We start from the raw sequence: 22,694 nt of genomic DNA, 5'->3' as shown, positions 1-22,694 counted from the left end.
GATTATACTATGCGAATGGCGCTCGTAAATTAAATGTTTTTTAAACTTGGTTTTGGGATTAGCTCTTGCTAATCGCATATTTGCAATTTTAGTTCTCATTTCATTTATCTTGTTTGTGTTTACTGTTGGAACTGTAGTACTTACTGGTTACTGTAGAAACTTATTGTGTATTTAGAGATTTTTTGGAAACAATTTAAGCTTTTCTTTATTTATTTATATAATTTTAGAACCTGAGAGTAGAGTTGTGTTAGCAGAGCCATCTGGCGACCCACTGAAATGCTACATCAACGCAAATTATATCAAAGTAAGAAATGCATATATTATTAAACATATGAAATTTTAAATATTTTATATTGTGCATAATAAAAATTTTGTCTTTTGTCAAAAAATTTTTTTAACCTTTTCAGTAACTGTTTGATAAAACATTATCTTACGTTGAAAAGTGTACAGTAACATAGAAAATATTTTTAGGAAAGTACTATTAAAAGAAAACTTGCATACCATATATTTAATTCTCTTCAAATATAAAAATAATTTTAAAATAATGCAGCATATTTTTAAAAACTTTCTCGGAGCGATTGGTAAGAATTTAACGTTCCAACAAACAGGCAAGCTTGTCTAAACTCAGTGGCGCAAACAGCCCTAATGGACCAAGACCCGAAATCTGTTTTCTTTGACCGTGGGCCCCGGGATGCCTAAGCATATGCCCTGAAAAGTGGTCAGCTTGTCGCAGGACCCCCAGTGCTTAGTCCCCAAGCGAACTTGGTACTCATTTTATCGACCGAAGGGATAGAAATCAAGGCAGGGTTCGTAGCGGTCCTTATAAGTGCTTATAAGTCCTTATATTTGAAAATAAAATATAAAGGCCCTTATAGGTGCGTACTTTTTCTTTAAAGCCCTTATTTTTTTTTTTTTTTTTTTTTTTTGTTTTGTTTTGTTTTTAGTGCTTATTTTTTGAGGGGGGGGTTTAGTGCTTTTTTTTTCTTTTTTTTTTCTTTGAACTCGCTATTTTTCCCCGTACCAAAGCCGAAACTAAATAAACAACATTTCTTCCTAATATGGAATGTCAGATGGTAAATCATACTCCCGGAAATAGCTTTTTCCCTTTCTCTGCATTAACATAACCTTTGGTGTGCACGAAGAGTACAGACAGGCGCCCGTCGTTCTATTGGTCAAAGAATTGCGAAAGCAGTAGAAAATTCCGGTACATTCGGCATTCTTTTCCTCCCACCCAGATACTACACACGTTTGAATTTCTATCAAGATCTTAATAATTTGCATTCTCTTTCCGCTTGATCATTTCATATTCTTGTTTATTATGATCGTTATGCTTATATTATGAGCATATGTATGAATGTTTATAATAACATAGTTGCAGTAACTGCTGAAGTATAGTAGAATGTTTATAATAACATAGTTGCAGTAACTGCTGAAGTATAGTAAACTTTCAAAAATGGTTGTGTTTTAATACAGATTAGCTTTCTAAGGAATAATATTCGGAATGGTTTAAATAAAGGGAAAGTAATCGAATAGTCAAAATAATTTTGTTTTTTTGGCCAATACGTTCTGCGGTCTACCAATCCAAGCGAAGAATGATTCTATTCCGGAAATTTAACGCCGGCTGTTGAAAATTAGAATGAAAAACATCCCAGTTATTTAGTTCTTTATTCTCCCAATACCGGCAGCTGTTGCTTCCGATTGCGTAATATCACGTAGGGAAGAATTACGGCGCACGTATTGCTCAATAACGTTTGCGATATTTTGCAGAGATAATTAATTTTGATGTTCTGTCCGAGATTTGTTTATGAACACTTAAAAGAGTGCTTGCTAAGCAGAATATTTTTCAGTTCCATTGGTTTATTTTTATATGATGCGCATATCGAAATGTCAAAAGCATTTATTTAGCGGAGAAATTTAAAGAGCGGCTACAGTCTACACCCCCTCCGCTCCTCTTTTTCAAGTTACGCTCGACTGTCCGAATATTCGCCAATTTCCAAGTATGCGGGTTAGTTAAGCTTTTACTGTTAAAGGATGACTGCATGAAGCAAATTTCTGTCTTCTGATTTCAGAAATGTTCCTCTTTTTTACATAAATTACTTTGCTTGCAATATCTGTTAAGGGAAAACTGATATACAATGAAAATTTAGAAAATGTTCAGAATTTAAGATTTAAATTATTTAAATATCAATATGAGTGGAAAAATAAATTGTATTTATTATTAGGTTCCAAGCGAATACAATAAATATGCCTTATTATTATTTATTTTCTCTATTTTGAACTGAAATTTCATCATTAAATCTTGTAATACAGTTTAGTTCTGCATAGTTTTTTTTCCCTCTCATTGTAAACTAGTTCTGTAAATTGAACTGTTATTTAAAATTAAAAAAAAAAAAAAAAAAAAAAAATTCTAAATTATTTTCCATGGTTGAGGTAATGCTTATTCTCTCTTAATAAATACTGCATTTCTCATATTTTAAATTACAAATCTAATTTTTAAGGTTATGCAGTTGTGTATAATGTAATTAGACAGGTGCTTATTTTTTTTCTTAAAATGTGCTTTAAAAGTGCTTATAGGTGCTTATTTTTTTAACTAAAATGTGGCTATGAACCCTGCAAGGGATGAAAGTCTGGGTCGACCTTGCAGGCAAGCTTGTCAGTAGTGTAAATAATAGAAATGAGATGAATCCTAAATTTTTTTGATTTTTCGAATCTCTCAAATTTTTATAAATAATAAAAGAAAGTGGAATTTTTTTAATGAAATTTAGGGAATGGAACACATAGTCAAAGCTTCTGATCATTGAGGGCTTATTTTCTAAACACAAATTGATGAGAAGTATTTGAGTAACAGTTCAAATTTTAATTTCCGTTTCAAAATTGGACAGGCGTGGCTAAGTAGTACAGTTTGGTAATAGCTTGAAACATGTGAACCATGTGCAACCTTTACATACTCTGACAAGAATTATTATACCTTGGGTTCTCAACTAATTTCATAGTTTCAGGGGCAGGGAATGTGGTCAGCCTTTTATTTAACGTTAGTTTATGAATATAAAAAAAGTATATATATCCAAGTTTGGTATTTACCAACATTTTCTATACCTTTTTTCTATTTTATTTACAAATCATATTAGAATATAATCTAAATTTAAATAAATGTATATATGTATTTTCCAAGTTTTGAAAAGGACGGGAGGGGGAATGATCTAGCTATCGTGAAAGAGATTCATGGAGCAAAAAAGTTGACAAACACTACACTATACTCTGTAACTTAAGATAGGGCTTTCAAGGTCGTATCGGCCGTCTCCTCATTTACGATCAAAACTTGTATCATGATCTCTGCATAGAGGGGATTAATTGATTTGACTAAATTAGGGAATTCGAGATCTGCCATGGCAGTTATTATCATGGTTACAAGACTAGCCAGAAGGGGTAATGACTTTGAAATGTGTGTTCTAAAGTAGCAGACTACAAAACTTCCAGCCAATTATCTATACCCAAAATTATCGCGACAGTTCGAAAACTAGTTTTGAAAATTTCAGGAAAAAGCGCAATTGAGCGATAATTTCTTTGTATAAGCAGAGAAATTTTAGGAAACCTTCTGCTATTGAAATTTAAATTTCGGTTTAAATACGAATTCAAAATCATTTACAAATAATTCATTTACAAAAGTGAATAATTCAAAAAATATTAGTAATTGAAATTAAGTGGGGAAATGTTATTTTTCTCAACACAGAAGAGAAACATGCCAAAGTGAAACATAAAATTAGCAAAGCAACAACCGTGCGTTTGGCGTAGATTTAGTCAAGAACTCGATCGATTTCGAGGGCACACAGGGTCTTCATCAGGGTGGACCTATTATCTGTATCAAATTTCTCAATATCAGTATCCGATTCGGAATTTTCTAAAAATTATCTGAAGTGTTTCTGCTACAGTTAAGTTCGAAAGAATGGCACCGTCCTCCATTTCCTATTAATATCGTTGTCATGTTCTTTGTAGATACTAACATCTTCAGTTCCATTCAGAGCATTACTGATACAAACATTTTTTGAATGACTGTTTTAGCGTATTTTCGAAAAATAGATATTCTGATATACTCCCAAGTATTTCAGAACTATTCATATAGCTTTTGAAAATTTTCATGTTTAATATTGTTTATGATACCTAATTTTATTTGAATTTATTATTGAGTTTTAGTAAAAATATACACGCGTTAGGTTATAATTATGTTATCTATATTACTAAAATATAGATTACTATATGTATAGTATTACTAAAATTTTTACGAATACCCTGAATCTAGATGCAAATTAGTATGCAATCAATAAATGCTTTATCATACGGAATGAATGAAAAGAAAATTCTGTCGGGGCTAAAATATACGTGCTAACACGTTTTAGCAAATTATTCAAATACATAAATCATTTTTAAGAATGTACTGGAAAGTTATGCTGTATACAGATGACACTCAAAATTTTACATTTAGCTTTACATGGATTTCATCAACTTGTGCTAACTTTTTAAAGAAAAATGTGGCTCTTGGCTTAGGCACGGATCGGCTTAAGAATTCGAGAGTATATATAAAATTTCTGGCAGTTTTTGCTAGATGGCAGGCTGAAAGAGTGTGATACTCAAAGACGCCACGAGGTGATATAGATGATGAGGACATCTCTTAAATACCAGCAATTCCAATTCTTTTTTTAATGAATGCATTTGTTAGACGTCAATAAAACTAATTTTTATGAAGTTTTGAATGAAAACATTTAAATGCAGAATTAAGATTCAAAAGACAAAAAAAAGAAAAAAAAGAAAAAAAAAAAAAAGACACTTTTCAGATCACTGTCAAAATTTGTGGAGTTCGAAAATGCGGTCCATAATAAATACCAATATCATCAGGATATGGTGAAATAATGTCCTCTCAGAGTATCAGATTTCATACGAAATAATTTTCTCTTTAGATGCAGGGTAAATTCTGACAAATTCTCTCCAATATTATGAGAAAAATGATGATCAATTAAAATAGTGGCAGTAGAATATAAATTCCATATCCCATTCCCGAAAATGGCTTTCGATTCACTGTAATAAATAGTTACCCTATATTCCGACGTATAACGCGAACTTTTATTAAAAAAAAAAAAAAAAAAAAAAAAAATTAAATCGAAATTTACGGATGCCCGTTACACGTAAAAAAAATGATAGCTTTAAAAATAAGGAAAAGAAAAACATACGAAAATTTGATGACTGCGTGTACTTAAATGGTGATTTTCTAGTACCCCATTTAGGTATATGTAGATGGTTCGGAACATAATAACTAAATAGTTCGCAACCATATGACTAAATGGTTCGTAATCTAAATGTTTCGCAACAGTTTTTATTAGGATAGTCCATTTCTTTACTGCTTTCCGAAAAGTACATTCATTCTTTGGCATATTAATTATTGTGATATCATTTTTCTCCCACATTGCGCATGGAGCTTTTCCCAATGCCAAACCTGTAGCACGATTTCCATTTCCTTTCGCATATTGAAAATGACTTTGCATTTAAAACCAGCCCTGTGTTTGTGTCGTTTGGCAGGAGCTATATTTGTTCCTAAAAAGGAACATTATATCAACCGTATTTCGCTAAAGCAGATGAGATTTACTAAAACCTTCGATGTTCACTTTAAAATCACGGTTTCAAATGACTGCAGAAAGAGAAAACATCTGACTCCAAATTCCGAGAATTCGTTCGAATCCAGAGTACATTCGTATCCCATATTATTTCCTCGTTTTGTGGAAACCCTAGAATAACATTCTTGTGTACACCTGCAATACAACTCACCGTCTTTGCAGAATTATTCACTTCCTCAAACATTTCCCCACATGCGTATCGTTCCCCTTATCGCTTGTCAGTTCAGCATACCATTGTTATAAGGCCTGCGAAAACTTTTGAATAAACAACTTCGAAAGATAACAGCATCGCACAGGTATCTTTCAGGTTTCTTTGCAATGAAAAGGAAGCGCGTTATACGAGGATATTAAAAAATCTAGTTTGAAATTACAAGTGCGCGTTATACACCCGAATATAGGGTAATTAAACAATCAATATACTATCTTCATTTCAGCTTTTGCAATCATGTTTCAGGGAGAGGGAGTAGAACAAATCGATAACAATCTGTTACCTTTGAACATGAAGGCGGCAAAAATTTCTGGATGCGATAAATTTAACAGACCTTGCTTAGTTTTTAAACGAGACAGAGATGTCAGAGTTCTGAATAAGTGTTCGTAAAAAAGTGATTGTAGGAGACATATAAGAAGACTGACCTTAAAATTTAAAAGTGAAGATAAAGATGCAATAAATGAAACAAAAATAAATTTTTAGTGAATGCAATAAATATGCAATAAATGAAACGGTATAAGGAAGTAAAACAAATATCTCTTAATTTTGTCATAAGAATTATAAAGTTGGTAATTTAAACTTGAAGGAATATTTTCTCTTATGCCGTCATGATTCTCCTGCAATACCGGTTTATGAGAGGGAAAGTCTGGCAATGAATTAAATATCAGAGTTCAAAAAGTTCATCTGCCACCTGGTCAAACCACAATTTGTTTTGTTGAGCTAAACTTGAAGAAGAAAAATTGAATATTACGCAATTTTAAGAAATATCTTGATTGTTTAGTGCTATACTAAGCACACACATACACAAACAAACAAACAAACAAAAAAAAAAAAAAAAAGAAAGAAAGAAAGAAAGAAAGAAGTAAATAAAATAAATCTGCATGTCACCCAAAGGGCTCTTTTAAAATTTAGTTTGGTTTATTAGTAGAAATTATCAATAAAGATTGCTCAGGCATGGAGGAATCGTGAAGCATTGTATAGACGAATATACATTTAGAGTAACATGGAAATGCTGGTATATCTTCTGTATAGTTAAAAGGTGAAAAAAACTAATGTTTTTAATAATTAGATACATCACAAGTTAAATGAATTTATGTTTAAATCAATCAGTTTGAAAAGTTAAAAATAAGGTTTTTAAGAACAGCATCTGTTGCTTTTAGATAACTTAGAGTGTTAATCAATAACACCAATTAAATTTGAAAGAAGAATATCATATATTTTCCCGAATTGGCAACAGAGGGAAAAGTGACTCCACACAAAATCATGTTAAAAAATGAATGTTCTAAGACTAACAGCCCTTTTGGCTAAAAATATATTTTAAAAGTTACAAAAAAAATGTAAAACGTAATTCTTTAAAATGTTTAATGTTTTTTTGTTAGATATGTCATGAATAAATGCATTTTTATTTGACTGGATCTAATTCAAAAGTAAGAAAATACTATTCTTAAGAACTGCATCTGTTGTTTTTAAATAGCTTAGTTTGTTCATCAGTAGCAGACAGATTAAAATTGAAATATGTTACTAAGGCCATTAGGCAAAATATGTTAATTTTGCCTAATGGCAGCAGACTTGAACGAAAAGTGAATGGGTCTGCTGAAGTGATGGTCACCACGGGCAGGAAATACGATGGAACATTAGTAGGAAGTGTGATCGTTGAACGGTTGACTGTCATGCTCAAAACATTTCTTCAGGATATCGTAGGTATCTAGGTTCTTCGGGACCTCGTGAGTTGCGGTTTCAACAGGATGGAGTAATCACCCACGCAGCTAATATAAATCACCCCAGTCATTCTTCGGAAACTAATTCCATATCTACAATTATTGCTTTATGGGTGCATACAGTCATTTGATTTACCCGCACATTGTTTCCTCTAGGGTTATCTCAAAACGCATGAAAAAGCTTCCTCATACCGTTAATTGAGTTAAAAAGACAAAATTTCTATTATAGATATTAAATTCTTCAGGCGAACCTTCAGCGTGCAATGATGTCCACCTCGACTGCAGTAACATAGTCAACAGCACTGCCGTCATTTGCCCTGTGTGATGGTTGTGCCTGTGTGGTACAAGAATAAAATGCGTCCTGGTAATTGGAAGCACGTCTGGCTAGCAATCGCGAGGTCCGGAGTTCAAATTCCGTACTGCTGCTTTTTCCCGTCTCCAACTCCTAAATAAATCCTAATTAACTCTTAAAGAGGCGGTAGCACTAAAATAGGGTGAACGATAATTCGTCATTACCTAAATTGTAGATTTGGTAATCGAGTCCCCTCCTCTCCAGTCGCTTTAAAGTAGGAGAAAATGCAAGGAATTTACTCCTCCTTTACCACGCTAGTTCGGCTAGCAATACTACTTCGTGGGGTAAATTAGAAGCATGCCCGTCTGGCAATCGAGAGGTCCGGATTTCGAATCCCCGGGAAAACATTGCAGATTTTTCATATTTCCTGGCCGAAAATAAACCTTGTGGCTGTATGAGGAAAGTAAACTGGCTTATGTTTCTCTTCAGTGTACTTTAAACGTCATGGTCAGCTTTAACTCACGTACTACATTTATTTACCAAAAGCTTTGAGTTTCTAAACACTTTAAGTTTCTGTAAATTCTGTTTTATTTCTAAATAAATTGCTTCATTTCCAGGTTAATAATACCTGTCTTACGTATATATGTTACGCCTGTGCAGTTTGGGCTTGTAAAATTACAAAGCCGAGTATTTCCAAATATGACAGATAAAATGATCTTTTAAAAGAAATTTAAAGGACTTATAATAGTGGAATACGCTATTAAATATAGCGGGAAAAAATTAACTTTCGAAGATAAGGTATATTAAAACTTTAATTTCAGTCATACTGCCAATACACGCAAAACAAAAAATCATTATGTTCTTAGTCTGTTTCGCAGAGAAAAGCTGAGTACTTATTGCGCATGACTCAATTCTAAGGGTTTCCAGTTTAAATATACTCTTAAAATCGTCAGAGCAGTTATTTTTAATTCGTTATCTGATTTTTCCTTTTCAGGGTTATGGAGGGAAAGCCGCTACTTATATTGCATGTCAGGCTCCGCTTCCTGAAGGCATTGAAGATTTCTGGAGAATGGTTTGGGAACAACAAAGCAGAGTAATCATTATGCTTACCATGTTTGAAGAAAATGGAACGGTAAGTTAATGTATCATCATACTCGTAGCGTAGAGTAATGATCAGTAAATATTAACTGGGATTATGCAAGGTGACTGTCGCTGCAATGGCCATTTATGGTGACCATTGAACTGCAATTAAATCATGAAGAGTGTATTAAATGCATTTTCGCCATACCGATCATCCTTATTTTGTAGACTGAGAGTGGCCGTTATAACAATCATCAGCTGTTCTGTAAGCTGTCTTTTATTCTGTCTTTTTGCAAATGAGAATCTGTTGCTTACGTAAACCACGCTTCCTAGTATACGATGCACGTATATTGACGCTTCCTATTATACGATGCACGTATATTGACGCTTCCTAGTATACGATACACGTATATTGACGCTCCCTAAATGGTGCAATACAGGCATGTCAAATTCACTCTTCATGTGGGCCAAATAGTCATCACTTTTATAATTAGTGCACGCTGCAAGGGAAAAGAAAGCCTTTTTCACACTTATGCTGTATTTAAAAAGTGAAAAATGCACAAAATCATATCGAATACCGAAGGAACATAAGGATATCCTGGTGTAACAGATGGATACCTATTGTTTCGTTCTTGACACCTGATATCTTTTTTTTCCTGTAACTAATTTTCAGATGTCTGGGGATAGGCTTGCTCACTCTAGCGATTTTTAATTAGCAATTTTAGCGAAGTCAAATGAATGCCTACTGAATACGGTCTCGCTAGGAATTTGTTCCTCTCCATAAGTGAGAAAAGCTCTTCACACTGATACGTGCTACCGAATTTAAAATTACATACAATTTTTTTTTTTTTTTTTTTGTTTTCTAGAAACCACGCTGACAGGTATATGTAAAATTAGGAGGTACTTATTGAATTTCGAATTTGAGTTAAATCGCACTGAATTTCTGTTAATACTCTATGTAAATAGACTGGCACTTCCTCGCCGTCGGTTCAGAAAATATTTTTGTAAAGAGATCACCTCAAGGGGCCGTTTAAGAACCAGAGCTTGTATGCCTTGATATGGGATGGAATTCCAATTTTTTATTAATATATTATATACTTTTTGTTATTTTCTCGGGATGAACTGTCGACAGCAGAAAAATGAGTTAAGGACCAAATGTTTGACTTGCCTGGTCTATTAGGAAATGAAATCAGCCGATCTTTTTCCAATAATTTTAGTTTGTTGCTCACATGCATATTGTACCATAGCATCTCCAACAGTTAAAGAGGCGTCGATGGGTGCGATAGTGAATTTGCAAAGTAAAAGTTCTAGAGATGTTGACTGTTCACGCTTCCGACTACGAAATAGTATGCAGAATGGTATATGGTTATGCAGTAGTATTTTCAGAAAAGTTAAATGTCTTGTATAATATGAGCTTATCCCCGGCATTAAAAATAACAGCCGGCTGTGCTTAGTATTCCTTCTGTTGGTTCATTAGAGATATAGATAACCTTTACTTATGTCTATCTATCTTACATGGACACTCCACACTTTGTCGTCGACTGGTGCTCTTTATTCTCCATTTGACAACTTTTCAATGTAATAATCGCAATTGATTGTTAGTACTCCATAAGTTGTATTCCATTGGAGTTTGGGAATGAATGATATGCTCCTGTGGTTTTAGCCACAGTGATTTACCTTTTGTGAAACTTGTCTAAATTCGCTACTCTTTGTTTCTGAAAAACAACAATTAGCTGAGCTGAATAGCTTGCATAAGTTGAATTTATTAATGCTAGTTCAATAAACTAACATGTACCGTCACGCGTCCTCCATTTGCTACAATTGCTTTTACTACCTACAGTTGCTCACTTCAAAAAAAGTAGAGAGCATTCCAGTGAAATGTTTTGTAAGCTGGAATGGTGTAAACGGAAGATGCAGTTACCATTAATTTAAATGAAAAAATTATTGAACCTTCTAAGGTCTGATTTAAAGAAAAGTATCAAATCCATCAAGCAACATACATAACTTAAAATACCACAATAAACAAGAGCAATGAGTGAGGTGCATAACACATGTAGATTGAAGTAGTATATAAAGTGTAGTTTCAACTTCTCACTGTCTGAAAATGGATCAACCAGAATGTTTATAGCTAGTGGCTTAAGCTGTCTCTTTCGGCTGTTCTTTTCTGAGTTTCGGCAAAGGGAGTAATGGGACTGAATAGGATATAGACTGCAGTTTACGAAAAGAAAAGGCGAAGATCATTCTTATAGTTATTTCTAACAAACAAATTACTATATCTATACTTCCTATGTCTGCTCTCGTCTTGTCAAAAATAATTTTATGATTAGAGCGATAAGCTCGCTCTGACTGATGCAGAAATTTTGAAAAACGACAGTGTGTTTGACGTTTAATTTGACTCCTTTTTTTCTGTTCCGTAGCCGAACTAAACATGCTTCAAAACAGTCTTAGACCTGCACGCTTTTGCGTAATTAATCTGAAACCTTACTATTATCATTATGTAAAAAAAGCCGTGTTGGCATTTCGTTTTCAAAAGATTAAAAATAAAATAAACAAGTTTGAATTTAAATGACCCAGAAACCAGAAGCGAAAAATAAACTGTATTTACTTATATAACATAAAACAAAATCAAACCAAGCAATTTTCTTAATAAAAAAATTCTTGAAATTAAACTGATTCTTGAAATTAAACTAAAATATTGATATTAGATTTCAAACTAAGCTATATATAAGCTTAAATATTAAAAAACAAATAACCAGTATGAAATACATTGCAAGAAATCTGTTTTGCATTATTTTATTTCTTTTATTAGCAGTCATTCACTGTGTAAATTCGTTACATAAAAATATGTCTTCAGTGGGAGGAAAAACTCATCAATAATTGTGTTTTATTTATTTATTTCAGTCACGATGTGCTGTTTATTTTCCTCAAAGTACGTTGGTATCTCATCCACCATATGGAGATTTTCAAGTATCTCTGCTGAAAAAAGATGTCTACGAATTCTACACTATGTCTACTTTTCGTCTTTTGGACTTGGAGGTGAGGTATGCTTTCTAATAATAAGACGGATATATACATACTTTGCAGCGATTCAACTTTGCGTTACATAGTTATCTATTACTCAAAGAATATTGCTGCTCTTTTCTGTACATTTAACGAAAATCAATATTCAATTTATTCTGCGTCTAAAAGAATCTATATGTATGTATTATGTTTGGAAATAAAACTATTTTGTTAAAAGTATGAATGTCAATGGCACATTGTAATTTGTTTTGGAAAAGGCTACACAGTTGTTTTTCTTACTTATTTTGTTGTCATAGTAACATTTCTTTGTCTTCATATGAATCCAGACTAAATTGATTTCTTTGCGCTCTATCTAACTGAACTTTATGTGAATACGTATTAATAATACATCAATATGTCTGAATGCACGCTAGGATATTGCCTGTAATTGTTGGGGGGGAAAGTGCATCTCCTTAATTAATAGCATATTTTAAACTAATTTATACAATATTTCTTTCTCAATGTGATTAAACTCATGTATACTATTTCTGTAAAATATCTTGCCTCTGAGCCGAAACATCTGACTACCTTTAATTTTATCTGTGCGTCGTGTTAAGAACAGTCTCGTTCCCATGTTGCATGTGTTCAAAGTTGTCGAATGTAGATCTCATCCATCATTATATGACCTTGAGGAAAAAACTTATAGAGCAGGATGTCAGCAATTTTTGTCAGTGTAAGCTTCTTGCAATCAAAGTTGAGGCTGTGCTGGTTGGGGAATGAGATGTGTCGGCAATAGTTAATGATGTGCCCCCTTGCTGACGATGTATTGGATGTATTTCTCATACCACTTCAATTAAAAATCCAGAAACAATTCTTTTTTTAAGGGCTGGAAGATGCATGATGAGCAGATGGAGATTTTCTGAAATTTCTTATTTTTTGTCATTCGTGTGATACCAATTTACGCAACTTCTTTTTTGACGTAAATGCAAGTAGATAATGATTTTGGCAGTTATGTTGAACATTTTCTGAAAGTTTCAGACATGGGAGGGTGCCGATTTTATTGATAATGCTTGTCAAATAAGCGTTATCAAATAGTTCGCCTTTTAGACCATAACGCATCAACGAGCAATTCGTCACCAGAGCGAAAATTTTTAGAGCAGTCTGAGCAGCACGATTTCTTATTTTAGTGAAAAACTAATTTTGCAACATTTAGAATGCATTCATTCTAAATTTTGTACTCGTACCGCAAATACTCTTAAGTAACAGTATTTTTCGCAGATATAATTAAGACTCTGTGCTAAAGAGAACACGGAACTGATCTTTATCATTTTTCAGGCAGTAACTTTTAAATGTAAAATGTCCAATATTAAATGTGGACATTTAATATTGGACATTTTACATGTAAAAGTTGGCCATTTTGCATGTAAATAAATGTCCAATAATCCACTACATATGTTATGTATGCATGTGGATGGACCATCATATCAACTTACAAAGAAACATCACTGAAATAAGACTGAATTTTTTTGGTTACTTGATCAAGGCTTGCTCATTTGCTAAGCATTTTTACATACATCTCTATCCTACAATCATCCGACATCTTTATCCTACTATCCTACATCTCTATCCTATCGAATGCTTCCCCCCCCAATCAGTGCTCGCAAAAAATGCTTGATTTCACATGCAAGTTACTGTTCGGATATTCATGTTTTGAAAACTGATTTGAGAGCGGTAAATTTTGAAATTTGAAACTATCATAGTTTTGAAAAACCAAAAGTGAATTTATGAAAGGCTGTAGGTAAGTCATTTCTGATATCGCGAGAATTACACTGCTGTTCAGGCACAACCATGCTCAAGCCCTTAATGTTCATGTTCTTCATCAAAACAGCCACATATTAATTAACACCCATCTTCCATCATGCAGTATTTGGAATTTTGATATACAAGTATTATAAACTGATAAAAGTTTTAGAATATAGCAAAACCGTATCTGAGAATGCAAAAAATGGCTGGGCGAATAATCCATGTAAAAACGACACCAATAAAATTACTTGATACTGCAATTTTAAATTTTGATTGTTTCCGGTTAAGGCATCTTATGAAGAAATCAGTTTTGTGTTAGAAATAAAAAATATTGAATATATAATTATTAATATATAATCTATATTATTAATAATTATAACTATCATAAAAATAGGTTAATTGTTATTTTGAAATTCTGACGCCTATTATGAAATTGTAAGGAAATTCTTATGAAGTTTTTATCACTATGGTTTGTCATTTGCATATGAGCAATATACATCATTGTTATTGGCGTAAACTGCTTCTTTTTCCGAGTTATCAAATGCGGTGCTGGCGTGCCGTCATTGGACTAGAGGAATTAGGCCAGTCTGTAGCCACTTTCAGTAATCATATTTCCCAACAAAATTTTATCGAACATTTATAAATTTTAAAACGAAAGTTAATTTTCGCCGACTATGCTCTGTATTTGAATATAAACATCAGCTGTTCATTCATATAGGTTGAAATAGAGTTACTTCGGCCATATTTGTAAGCAGTAGGTTGCTATTATGTGGGAGCAAGTGACAATTAGTTTTCAACTGGCACCACCAAACTCGTAGCATTTTCCCCTTTTGTCAAGTGAGTTGTTCCGATGAACTAAGGTTTATTCGCGGTAGGGACCAGCCATCACCACAGAAATAACCATTGTTTCGGTGGTAGCGGACCAGCTAGCTGTCAACTGTTCTTCTCACAGCATTACTTTGTTGTTAACTAGTGGTGTGCTGTCATAAGGAATTCCAGTTTTCCCATGTTTCACTAGTGACTTCATTTGAGTTTTTACTGCAATAGTTTAATTCGAATTCATGAATGCTCTTGAGTGAGATGTGAAAAGGTTTGGAATGAAATATATTGCCATTTTAATTCTATATTCAAAATATCGAGAGGGACTTAGTCGAAAAAGCTGTTACCTTAGAAGATATCATTACGGATCATGCGCACGCAGTAAATAAGATAAATTTACGTCAAAGTGATGGGTTGTTGGCTTCATAATGTTCTATTTCAATTTATCTGCAGTTTTTATGACGCGATTAATTGGTATATGATGTTTTTTGACAAGACAAGAGCTTTTATTTAGAGGTCACGAAATACAAAGATTCTCCTAACTGGGGAAAATATGTTTAATTCTTGCAAGCAATTTCAAAATGCAATAATAAATTAGAAATTCTTTAAAAAAAAACATTAGTTTATTTTAAGAAACATCAAACAAAATTCTAAATATTATTGATAGTATTTGAGACGAGTCTGAAAATCGGTCTCAGTTTTCTATAGTTTTTCGATTTGTGAAAGACAATGGTGCTCATGAAAGATTTCTTGGCTTTACGTACGTCAGCTACAATCGTCTGAAAACAATCTGAGGGAACGTGTTTTTAAAATGCTTCAAAATTTCAAGTATGAGAAAAAAACATGTAGCTCAAGGATGTGATTGAGCAAGGTTATTTTCTTGTCACTTGAATACTTGAATGGTTTTCAGTCTATTGTGAAAAAGAAGTATCCGAATGCAGTTTTCTTTTTTTGCTAGGCACACACACTTAACCGGACCATAGATTAAAAAACGTTTCTAGCCGAAACAGTTGCGCTCATCGATTTGTTGCGGACAATAGTTTGCGAAGCAGGTTAATATTCAAGATCTTCAGTGAAAGCTACCAAATTCAAACATTGTCTCTGAAGTAAATATTTTTAATATTTAAATATATAGGTAAATATTTATATATGATATATAAATATATAATATTTTTTGGTGGTATAAAAATTTATAACATTTAAAACGTTTTTATTTTTCGTAGAAACCCTTAATTTCAATTCATAAAACTCCATGTTGCCATGGAACACCATTTGCAAAATGTTGCTGCAGATTATCACGTGTTTATCACTTTCTTCGTTCAAAAATTATCTTATTCTTACACCTAATCACCTTTGATGAAAACCATGACACGCGACTGGTTATGCCACAAATGGTAAAAAAAAATCGGTTGTTCAGTGAAACTCACACATTTATTTTGAGCAGTTTTGTTAGTAATAGCTATCGATCGTAACGTAATATATAATACGTGTATACTGTTAATTAACTAGAGCATTAGAACCAATTTATTACGTGTATGAAATTAATTTAGTGGCTCTAGAATTCTTTAATTATCTAAATTAGTGTTTCCGTAATAGTAAATTTTCCATCTAATTTACTTACTGAATGTTTTATTCTAATTTCAGTGTTTCATTTTTCAGAAAAATCTGTTTCGTGATGTCGTTCACCTGTGGTATACAAGCTGGCCTGACGTAGGAGTTCCTAAAGACCCAACAACTCTAATCTCATTTATACAACAATGTCGACCTTTCATCAATTGTAACTCAGGTCCAACTGTTGTACATTGCAGGTGAGTTCTACTATGCTGTCATCGTACAGATGTTTTACTCACGGGTATTTTTATTTCTAAAATATTTACTGTTGTATCTGTGCTGAGTCAGCCTGACTTTTCAGAACACCTCGCTTGTACATAATTTGAGATTCTGTCGAACATTTTTTAGACGATTTTCATTGTAATTACAGAAATATTTTAACTGAAATTTTTAATTTTGAAATGTTCTATTTGATAACCCTTATTCTTCACTATCTTTATACGCCGTAATTTCGAAGACAATAAAGCCTTTTGTAGTACTGGAAGATGTAGTTTTATCTCATTGCTCTCGAACAACGTTCCGAAGTATAGAGAGGTGGTAGATCGACGTTTGAACAACCCACTTTTTAAAAGTCCAGAATCTCAAAAATGCATTAGTGATAGATTAGGAGATTTAGTAGGAATATGAGTGAGGGGTGTAGCCTTTATACCCATTTCTTTTTCCATTTTTTCCAGGAAATTAAGAGTGGGTTTTGATGTGTGGCTGCTTGCTTTGTTTTGATGCTGTTCTACTGATTGATCACACTGTGTGTAAAGAGAAGGTATTTCATATTTGAAAATTGGGTATAAAAATATGTTTTGATAACATATGGAGTTGATTTTAACATTCTTCTCCTATTATTTTTAACTTCTTGTTATATGAAAAAACCAGCAACAATTATAAATTCCATAGAAAAATTTTCTTTAGATTCCTTGATCTATGTTTCAAGATTTTTTCTCCTCCTTGATGATAATAAATGGATCTCTTTTTATTGCAGCCATTTAAGTACACCAAAGATTCGTCTATTATGACATTTTTCTATTTTTGCACGGATAAATAATTCTCATAACGAATTCTGCAGCGCGTTTTGCGTTCGACACTATGTTGTGGAGAATGACGACACACATTGTTTTTTCACCTTTTTAAGATTCACATCGGCATTAAGCACTTTGTTGACAGTTGATACTGAAAATTTTAATGCTTATGCAACTGTCCTTTAACTTCAAAGGTTTTCTTTTCAGCATTCAAGTTCTTAATTTCTTCGAAACATTTCGTTTCTTCCTTGGATACGGATTTGGAACATTTCTTCCATTTTAAGCTAAATTTAGGCGTTTTTTCTTCCTTTGTTGTTAACAACATTACCTTATCGTAACTTTAGATATCAAAAAAACAATGGCTTTCACAACGTTTTTTTAATAACTTAAATGCGAATGAATTTTTTCGGAAAGAACACAAATGTAGCCTTCTAACCACTGCTTCTTTGAAAGCAACATTTTGCCTTAAAACAAAACTGTCAAGTAGCAGACGATAATTTGTTCTTTCAAAAAATATAGTTTGCAGTTAAAAAAAGTCCAAGGAGAATTTTTTAACAGCAAAACAAATTCATAAAAAAAACTGTGCGAACAACCTCTGTATTATATCATGCAAGATATTGTTACGAAATGTACAGGCGCGGTGAGATAGCTTCCCCGCAAAGCAGGTTTAGGGTCGCCATAAAATGGCAAGGGAAGGCAGGGTTGCTACGTTTGGCGAGAAATCGCCCATTTGGCAACAACATCTACGATGTGCCATGGACGGATGGAGAATCTTCTGGAATGAATTCTTACCGGTTTAGCCCAGAATGTTCTTGAAAACAAGCCGAAAGCTATATAAACCCTGCTAGTCCGCAGTCAGTTAGTATCGGGGGTGTGCCTCGTCTGGAGTGCGAGTCATAGTGTCTCGAGTTAGTCAGTCCGTGCGGAGTCGATCAAGTTGACAGCCGGGCAGCGAGTGCCGAGCGTCGAATGCACCGAAGGGGTCTCATAGTGTATCGCGGTTAGCGCATCGTCGAGAGAGCGTGTTGAGCTCCGGGAACAATTGAACCGAAGAGTCGGGAGCTGTGCTCTGTGTGTCGTCGAGTGCATCGCGAGTTGTAGCCTGGAGAGTCTCGAGAGTACGTGGAGTTCCGAGAACGACCAAGCAGAGTCGGGAGCTGTACTTTGGTGCTTTGCAGTGAAGCTGTCTCCTCCGTGATAGCTTGATAACCTGAAAGCTGTGTCGCTGATTGTGTCAGCGTGTTTATAGTAGATCTTCGACGACTGTAAAAGTGTTTTGGAGCTGTCCTGATTAATACCGACCAATAAAGTGTGTTTCGATATTCCATCAAATGCTGTCGTCGTTATTCACTCCAAATCCATACGTTCCCCGTACGAACGTGAAGGAAGAAAATAACGTACGAACAACTGGTGTCAGAAAAGGAAAACGCAACAATATCTTATTATTCATGTATAACAAGAAATTTTATGGAATTAGCTTAGAATTTCCCGCTTTAGTTTTAAAATACATGAATTAATGATACTGTCACTATAAAGGCGTGATGAATCCTTTCTTCCATGTGCTATAGACTAGAAATCTTGTAAAATCACACTTTCAAATGACTCGAAAGTAAAGTAAAGTGGTGTCAAGTCTAGGCTTCATGAAAGCTCCTTGCGACTTCCTCGATAGCCGATCCAATGTCCTAAATGTCCGTAAGTCTGAAAATTAAAACATATAATTATAGATTTATTAACATCCTGCAAATTAAGCAATATTGATTTTTCATTATTTTTGTAACAAGTGATGCGTTTTTTATTTCCAGCACCGGAACAGGCAGAACTGGCGTATTCATTGTTCTGGATATTTGCATGCGAGAATATGATGAATCCCGATCGATTGATATCCTACAATGTGTGTCTCAGTTGCGAAAGGATCGAGGTGGAGCCGTTCAGAATAAAGATCAGTACATACTTATTTATGAGGTAAGTGAAAAAGGAAGTATTAACCCACATGTGGTTCTTTATGGAGGGAGTAGGATAAGCATTATTCCTTTATCAACAAAGATACTAGTCAACAGAAACTTCAAGCAAAATCGGCGACATAAAATGTTTTTGTTTGAAACAGAGCTATAAAAATCTATCATATTAAAACTAGCGACTTTCTGTTTAACTAAAATATTTATATGAATCTGAAGAATGAACTTGAGCTGGAATATCTTGAATTCTCTTAATTTTTAATTAGTGGAAGAGACGATAACATTTTCAGGTCAAGAAACTACCTCATGTTCATAAACCCATAAATTTTAATAAAATGAAAGATGGAAATATATTGCATTGGGTTTCAATATGTCAATTATTAACCTCTGCTCTTGTTTAGCAACGTCCCAGATTTGATGGAGAACTGTCAGATTCGAGAGTCATCTATCGATTGCAGAAAGGAGGTAGTCTACAAGGACTGGGGATTATCGTTCCATCTAATTTCTGCTCACATGGATCGAGATCCAGTCATCTTTATCAGAATGTTTAATCAACGGATCCAGGAGGTCCACATTTTGCAAAAGGTCTTCACTCAAAAATGCTCGGCGTAACAGAAATTCGGTCCTCATCTCTGTTGGGCATCGTACAGCCATATCACCGTAAGTCAGAAAATAATGGTATTCCCCAGGATCAAGTATCCGCAAGTACGATGCGACAGCGTTTGTAATGTCACGAAGTGTCAGCAAAGCGACCATCGCTTTGACTTCTCTTAGAGCTACAGCACAAAAATCAAAGTTTACGACGCATATAGATGCATCGATTACGTGGCATTATTTTAGAACTCTCTTTTACTTACAGCACAAAGATGGTCGTATCCCGCATATGGAGGCACTGAATTCACAGAATTTTGGAAACGCGCATTTTCTATCACCATACCATTCCATCACCTGAACTGGTGGTTTGCAATACCTCTGAGTATACAGCTCATTCACCTCTAGTTGTATAAATGATACTCTGACCAGCCACCATTACTTTACCAATATTACAATTCCAGTGGCATTTGTCAATCTCCATGGCCTCCATTGCTCACCTTTAAGAACTATGCAGAACCTCATGTTAACCACCTATTCTAGGGTTCCTCGACATGGAGGGTGTTCGTCTTAGCCGCCGTGTTCTCCAAATCTCTCACCAAAAGAAAACTCTAAATCTCAAACTAAGAGAGAACATTCGCGAGCCAGGAAAATAGAAGAACTTTGGCATAGAATTGAAGGCATGTGAACTTCAGAATCCAAAATACCATCCAAAATCTCCTCAACTTTATGCCCAGCCATTTAATAGCTGCTGCAGTAACCAGAGGCGGTTGCTCAGCGTCTTTATTTCTGCATGTTCTGTAATTCAAAACTGTGTTATTTCATCGTTCCTTTACCATGCATTTGTGAACTAAACTTTTGCCTTCTTTCTTGGTGCAGCAATATGAATATTCACCATGTGTACTAGTAATCAGTTAATCAAAAATTTAGAGATCTCAATTTAAAATTGACGGGTACTCCATGTTGAATTCTGGAATGTTTCTAGACTGTCGTCATTTCGCCAAAATTTCACCCCCTTTTTTTTCCCCAGTTCAAATAGATCAGCGGATTTTCTAACGCGAAATTTTCGATTCTATTAGGCTTATATTTACATGTGGAAAAGGATTATATAAGATTTTCTATACAACGGCTTGGCCAGATATTTAAGCATATGTATGCGAAATAAAGAATTGCCGTATCTGTAGACAAGATGTTCTTTGTAATCAACCAGGACACATTAACGTTACAATCATTTCAAACAGGGTCTTTGAAGGAATACACACTATAATTTTAAAAAATGAATGATAATTTTAAATCTTGGATATATTTTAGCGAATTAAGATGTATAAAATGTAAACTAATCTCTGCTTTGACGTTTAAATTCAGATGATTACCTGAAGACATGCAACAATTATCTGTCATCTTCTAACAGCTGGAGATGATTGTTCAAGAATAATTCACTGCTGATTTTTTAACAAGGTCTTTATGCACAAGTGGCGACTAGAAATGAAAAATAAGTTTCAGAAGATAATATGTAATGCCAGATAAATAAAGAGTTTAATCTTTTTTAGTTTAAATGTTTACCCAAGTATCCTTTTCAATTATGCCACCTGTTGAAACAAAGCATTAAGCAAAGTAATTTTGAAACTTGGTATTAGAATCCTGGGTTGATGACAGTGTTCACTTTAACAACTGAAAATTATTCAGAAATGTATGATATAAGATTTTTTTATCTTGCTTCAAGTAAATTATAACAGTATTTATCAGTGTCACTATCTTAACGCCTTTCGGTGGTAACAAGATTATTAGGATTAGTCAATTTAAGTTAAGTATACGGAAGTTCTGCGGTGAGGGCTCTGTAGAACTTTTGGATTGTCGTAAAATAAGGAAGACCTCTTCATAGCAGTGACAACACCAGTAGTTAATAAAAGGTCGCGCGAGGACATCGTTACGGTAAAAAAGAAATGCCATTTTTCTAACATGAAAGCATATAAAACAAATATATAAATTAATAATTTTAATATTTTTTCAAGACTCCTTTTACTTATAGGCTCAAATTTCAAAATTAGGAAACTAAAAGTTTCAAAGACAATTCAAAGGACAGAGGTTTGAACAAAAACTTAGATATTAGTTTTTTGGAAGAAAATGATTTATATATACCTTCAGAACTACTTACGGCTCTTAAGGGAAAAAAAGTTGCTCAAATTAATTGAAAAGTCATTTATTTAAAAACAAGATTAGATAAAGGAAGAGGCCAACTGAAAAGCCAGGTTTCTCGGGCTAAAAATCTGACTGCAGTAGAAATTAAAAAGAAAAAAAGAGATCGGCTGTAGAGAATAATGATAAGAAAGAAAAATGTTAGATATGTATTTGGAAATATTATATAAAATAAGAGGTTCTTCAAAATTATTGACCGGTAACGACTCAGAAAATAAATTAGATCTTTAAAAGAAGCTAACTCAAAAAGTATGCAATGGTTTTGAATGCAAAAAAGATCGTATAATGATTTTGCTTGTGCCAAGAAATGGGAAAGTAGATAAGTATTTTATGGTAGACTATGATAACAAATTTATTTCCATATCAATAAGGCATTATTTTACAGCGAGCGTATATCTGTCTGATCGTCAAAGAGATAATATGCATTTTTTTTTTTTTTTTTTTTTTTTTTTTTTAGTATTTATTTAAAAATGGCAAATGACGAGGCACCTAATTTTGATATAGTTTTAACAAAATCTCAAATAATAAAAATTCAGAATGGAGAAAGAATAACTTTGAGCAAAGATCAACTACATCAGAACAAAGAGGGGGGATTTCTTCCCTTTCTGAATCATGCTGCAAAAGCTGCAACTTAGCAGCTATAGGTGTAGCGAGGTAGGTGTTGGTGTTAAGCAACTGCTTGGATCCCGAACCGTCTCCAAAATATACTTAATCTCGAATTTATATCGGCTTTACAAAACATAAT

General features: G+C 33.7%; 1 protein-coding gene across 3 annotated transcripts in view; it reads left to right on the top strand.

Annotated features, from left to right (window-relative positions):
• LOC118190529 (uncharacterized) overlaps positions 1 to 22,694 on the top strand; it is a 110,993-nt gene that overhangs the window by 87,155 nt on the left and 1,144 nt on the right. The window contains exons 9-13 of one of the 3 annotated variants that reach the window (XR_004758432.2): positions 228 to 304; positions 8,876 to 9,013; positions 11,863 to 12,002; positions 16,243 to 16,391; positions 19,010 to 19,146. Coding sequence is in view for 2 of the 3 variants with exons in the window: in XM_035361253.2 (XP_035217144.2) it covers positions 228 to 304; positions 8,876 to 9,013; positions 11,863 to 11,997; positions 16,228 to 16,391; positions 19,010 to 19,169 (674 nt within the window). In the remaining variant the exon portion in view is untranslated. Of the gene's footprint in view, positions 1 to 227; positions 305 to 8,875; positions 9,014 to 11,862; positions 12,003 to 16,227; positions 16,392 to 19,009; positions 19,170 to 22,694 lie in introns of those variants that run through there. The other 2 variants (XM_035361253.2, XM_035361254.2) reach the window with 2 other exon arrangements.

This window comes from Stegodyphus dumicola, chromosome 2 (assembly GCF_044657685.1).
Source record: "Stegodyphus dumicola isolate Sdum_Otavi_A_Nest chromosome 2, ASM4465768v1".
In the NCBI taxonomy this organism is placed as follows: domain Eukaryota; kingdom Metazoa; phylum Arthropoda; class Arachnida; order Araneae; family Eresidae; genus Stegodyphus; species Stegodyphus dumicola.
The sequence above is the reverse complement of the archived record's forward strand: the minus strand, read 5'-3'. Positions and strand labels throughout refer to the sequence as shown.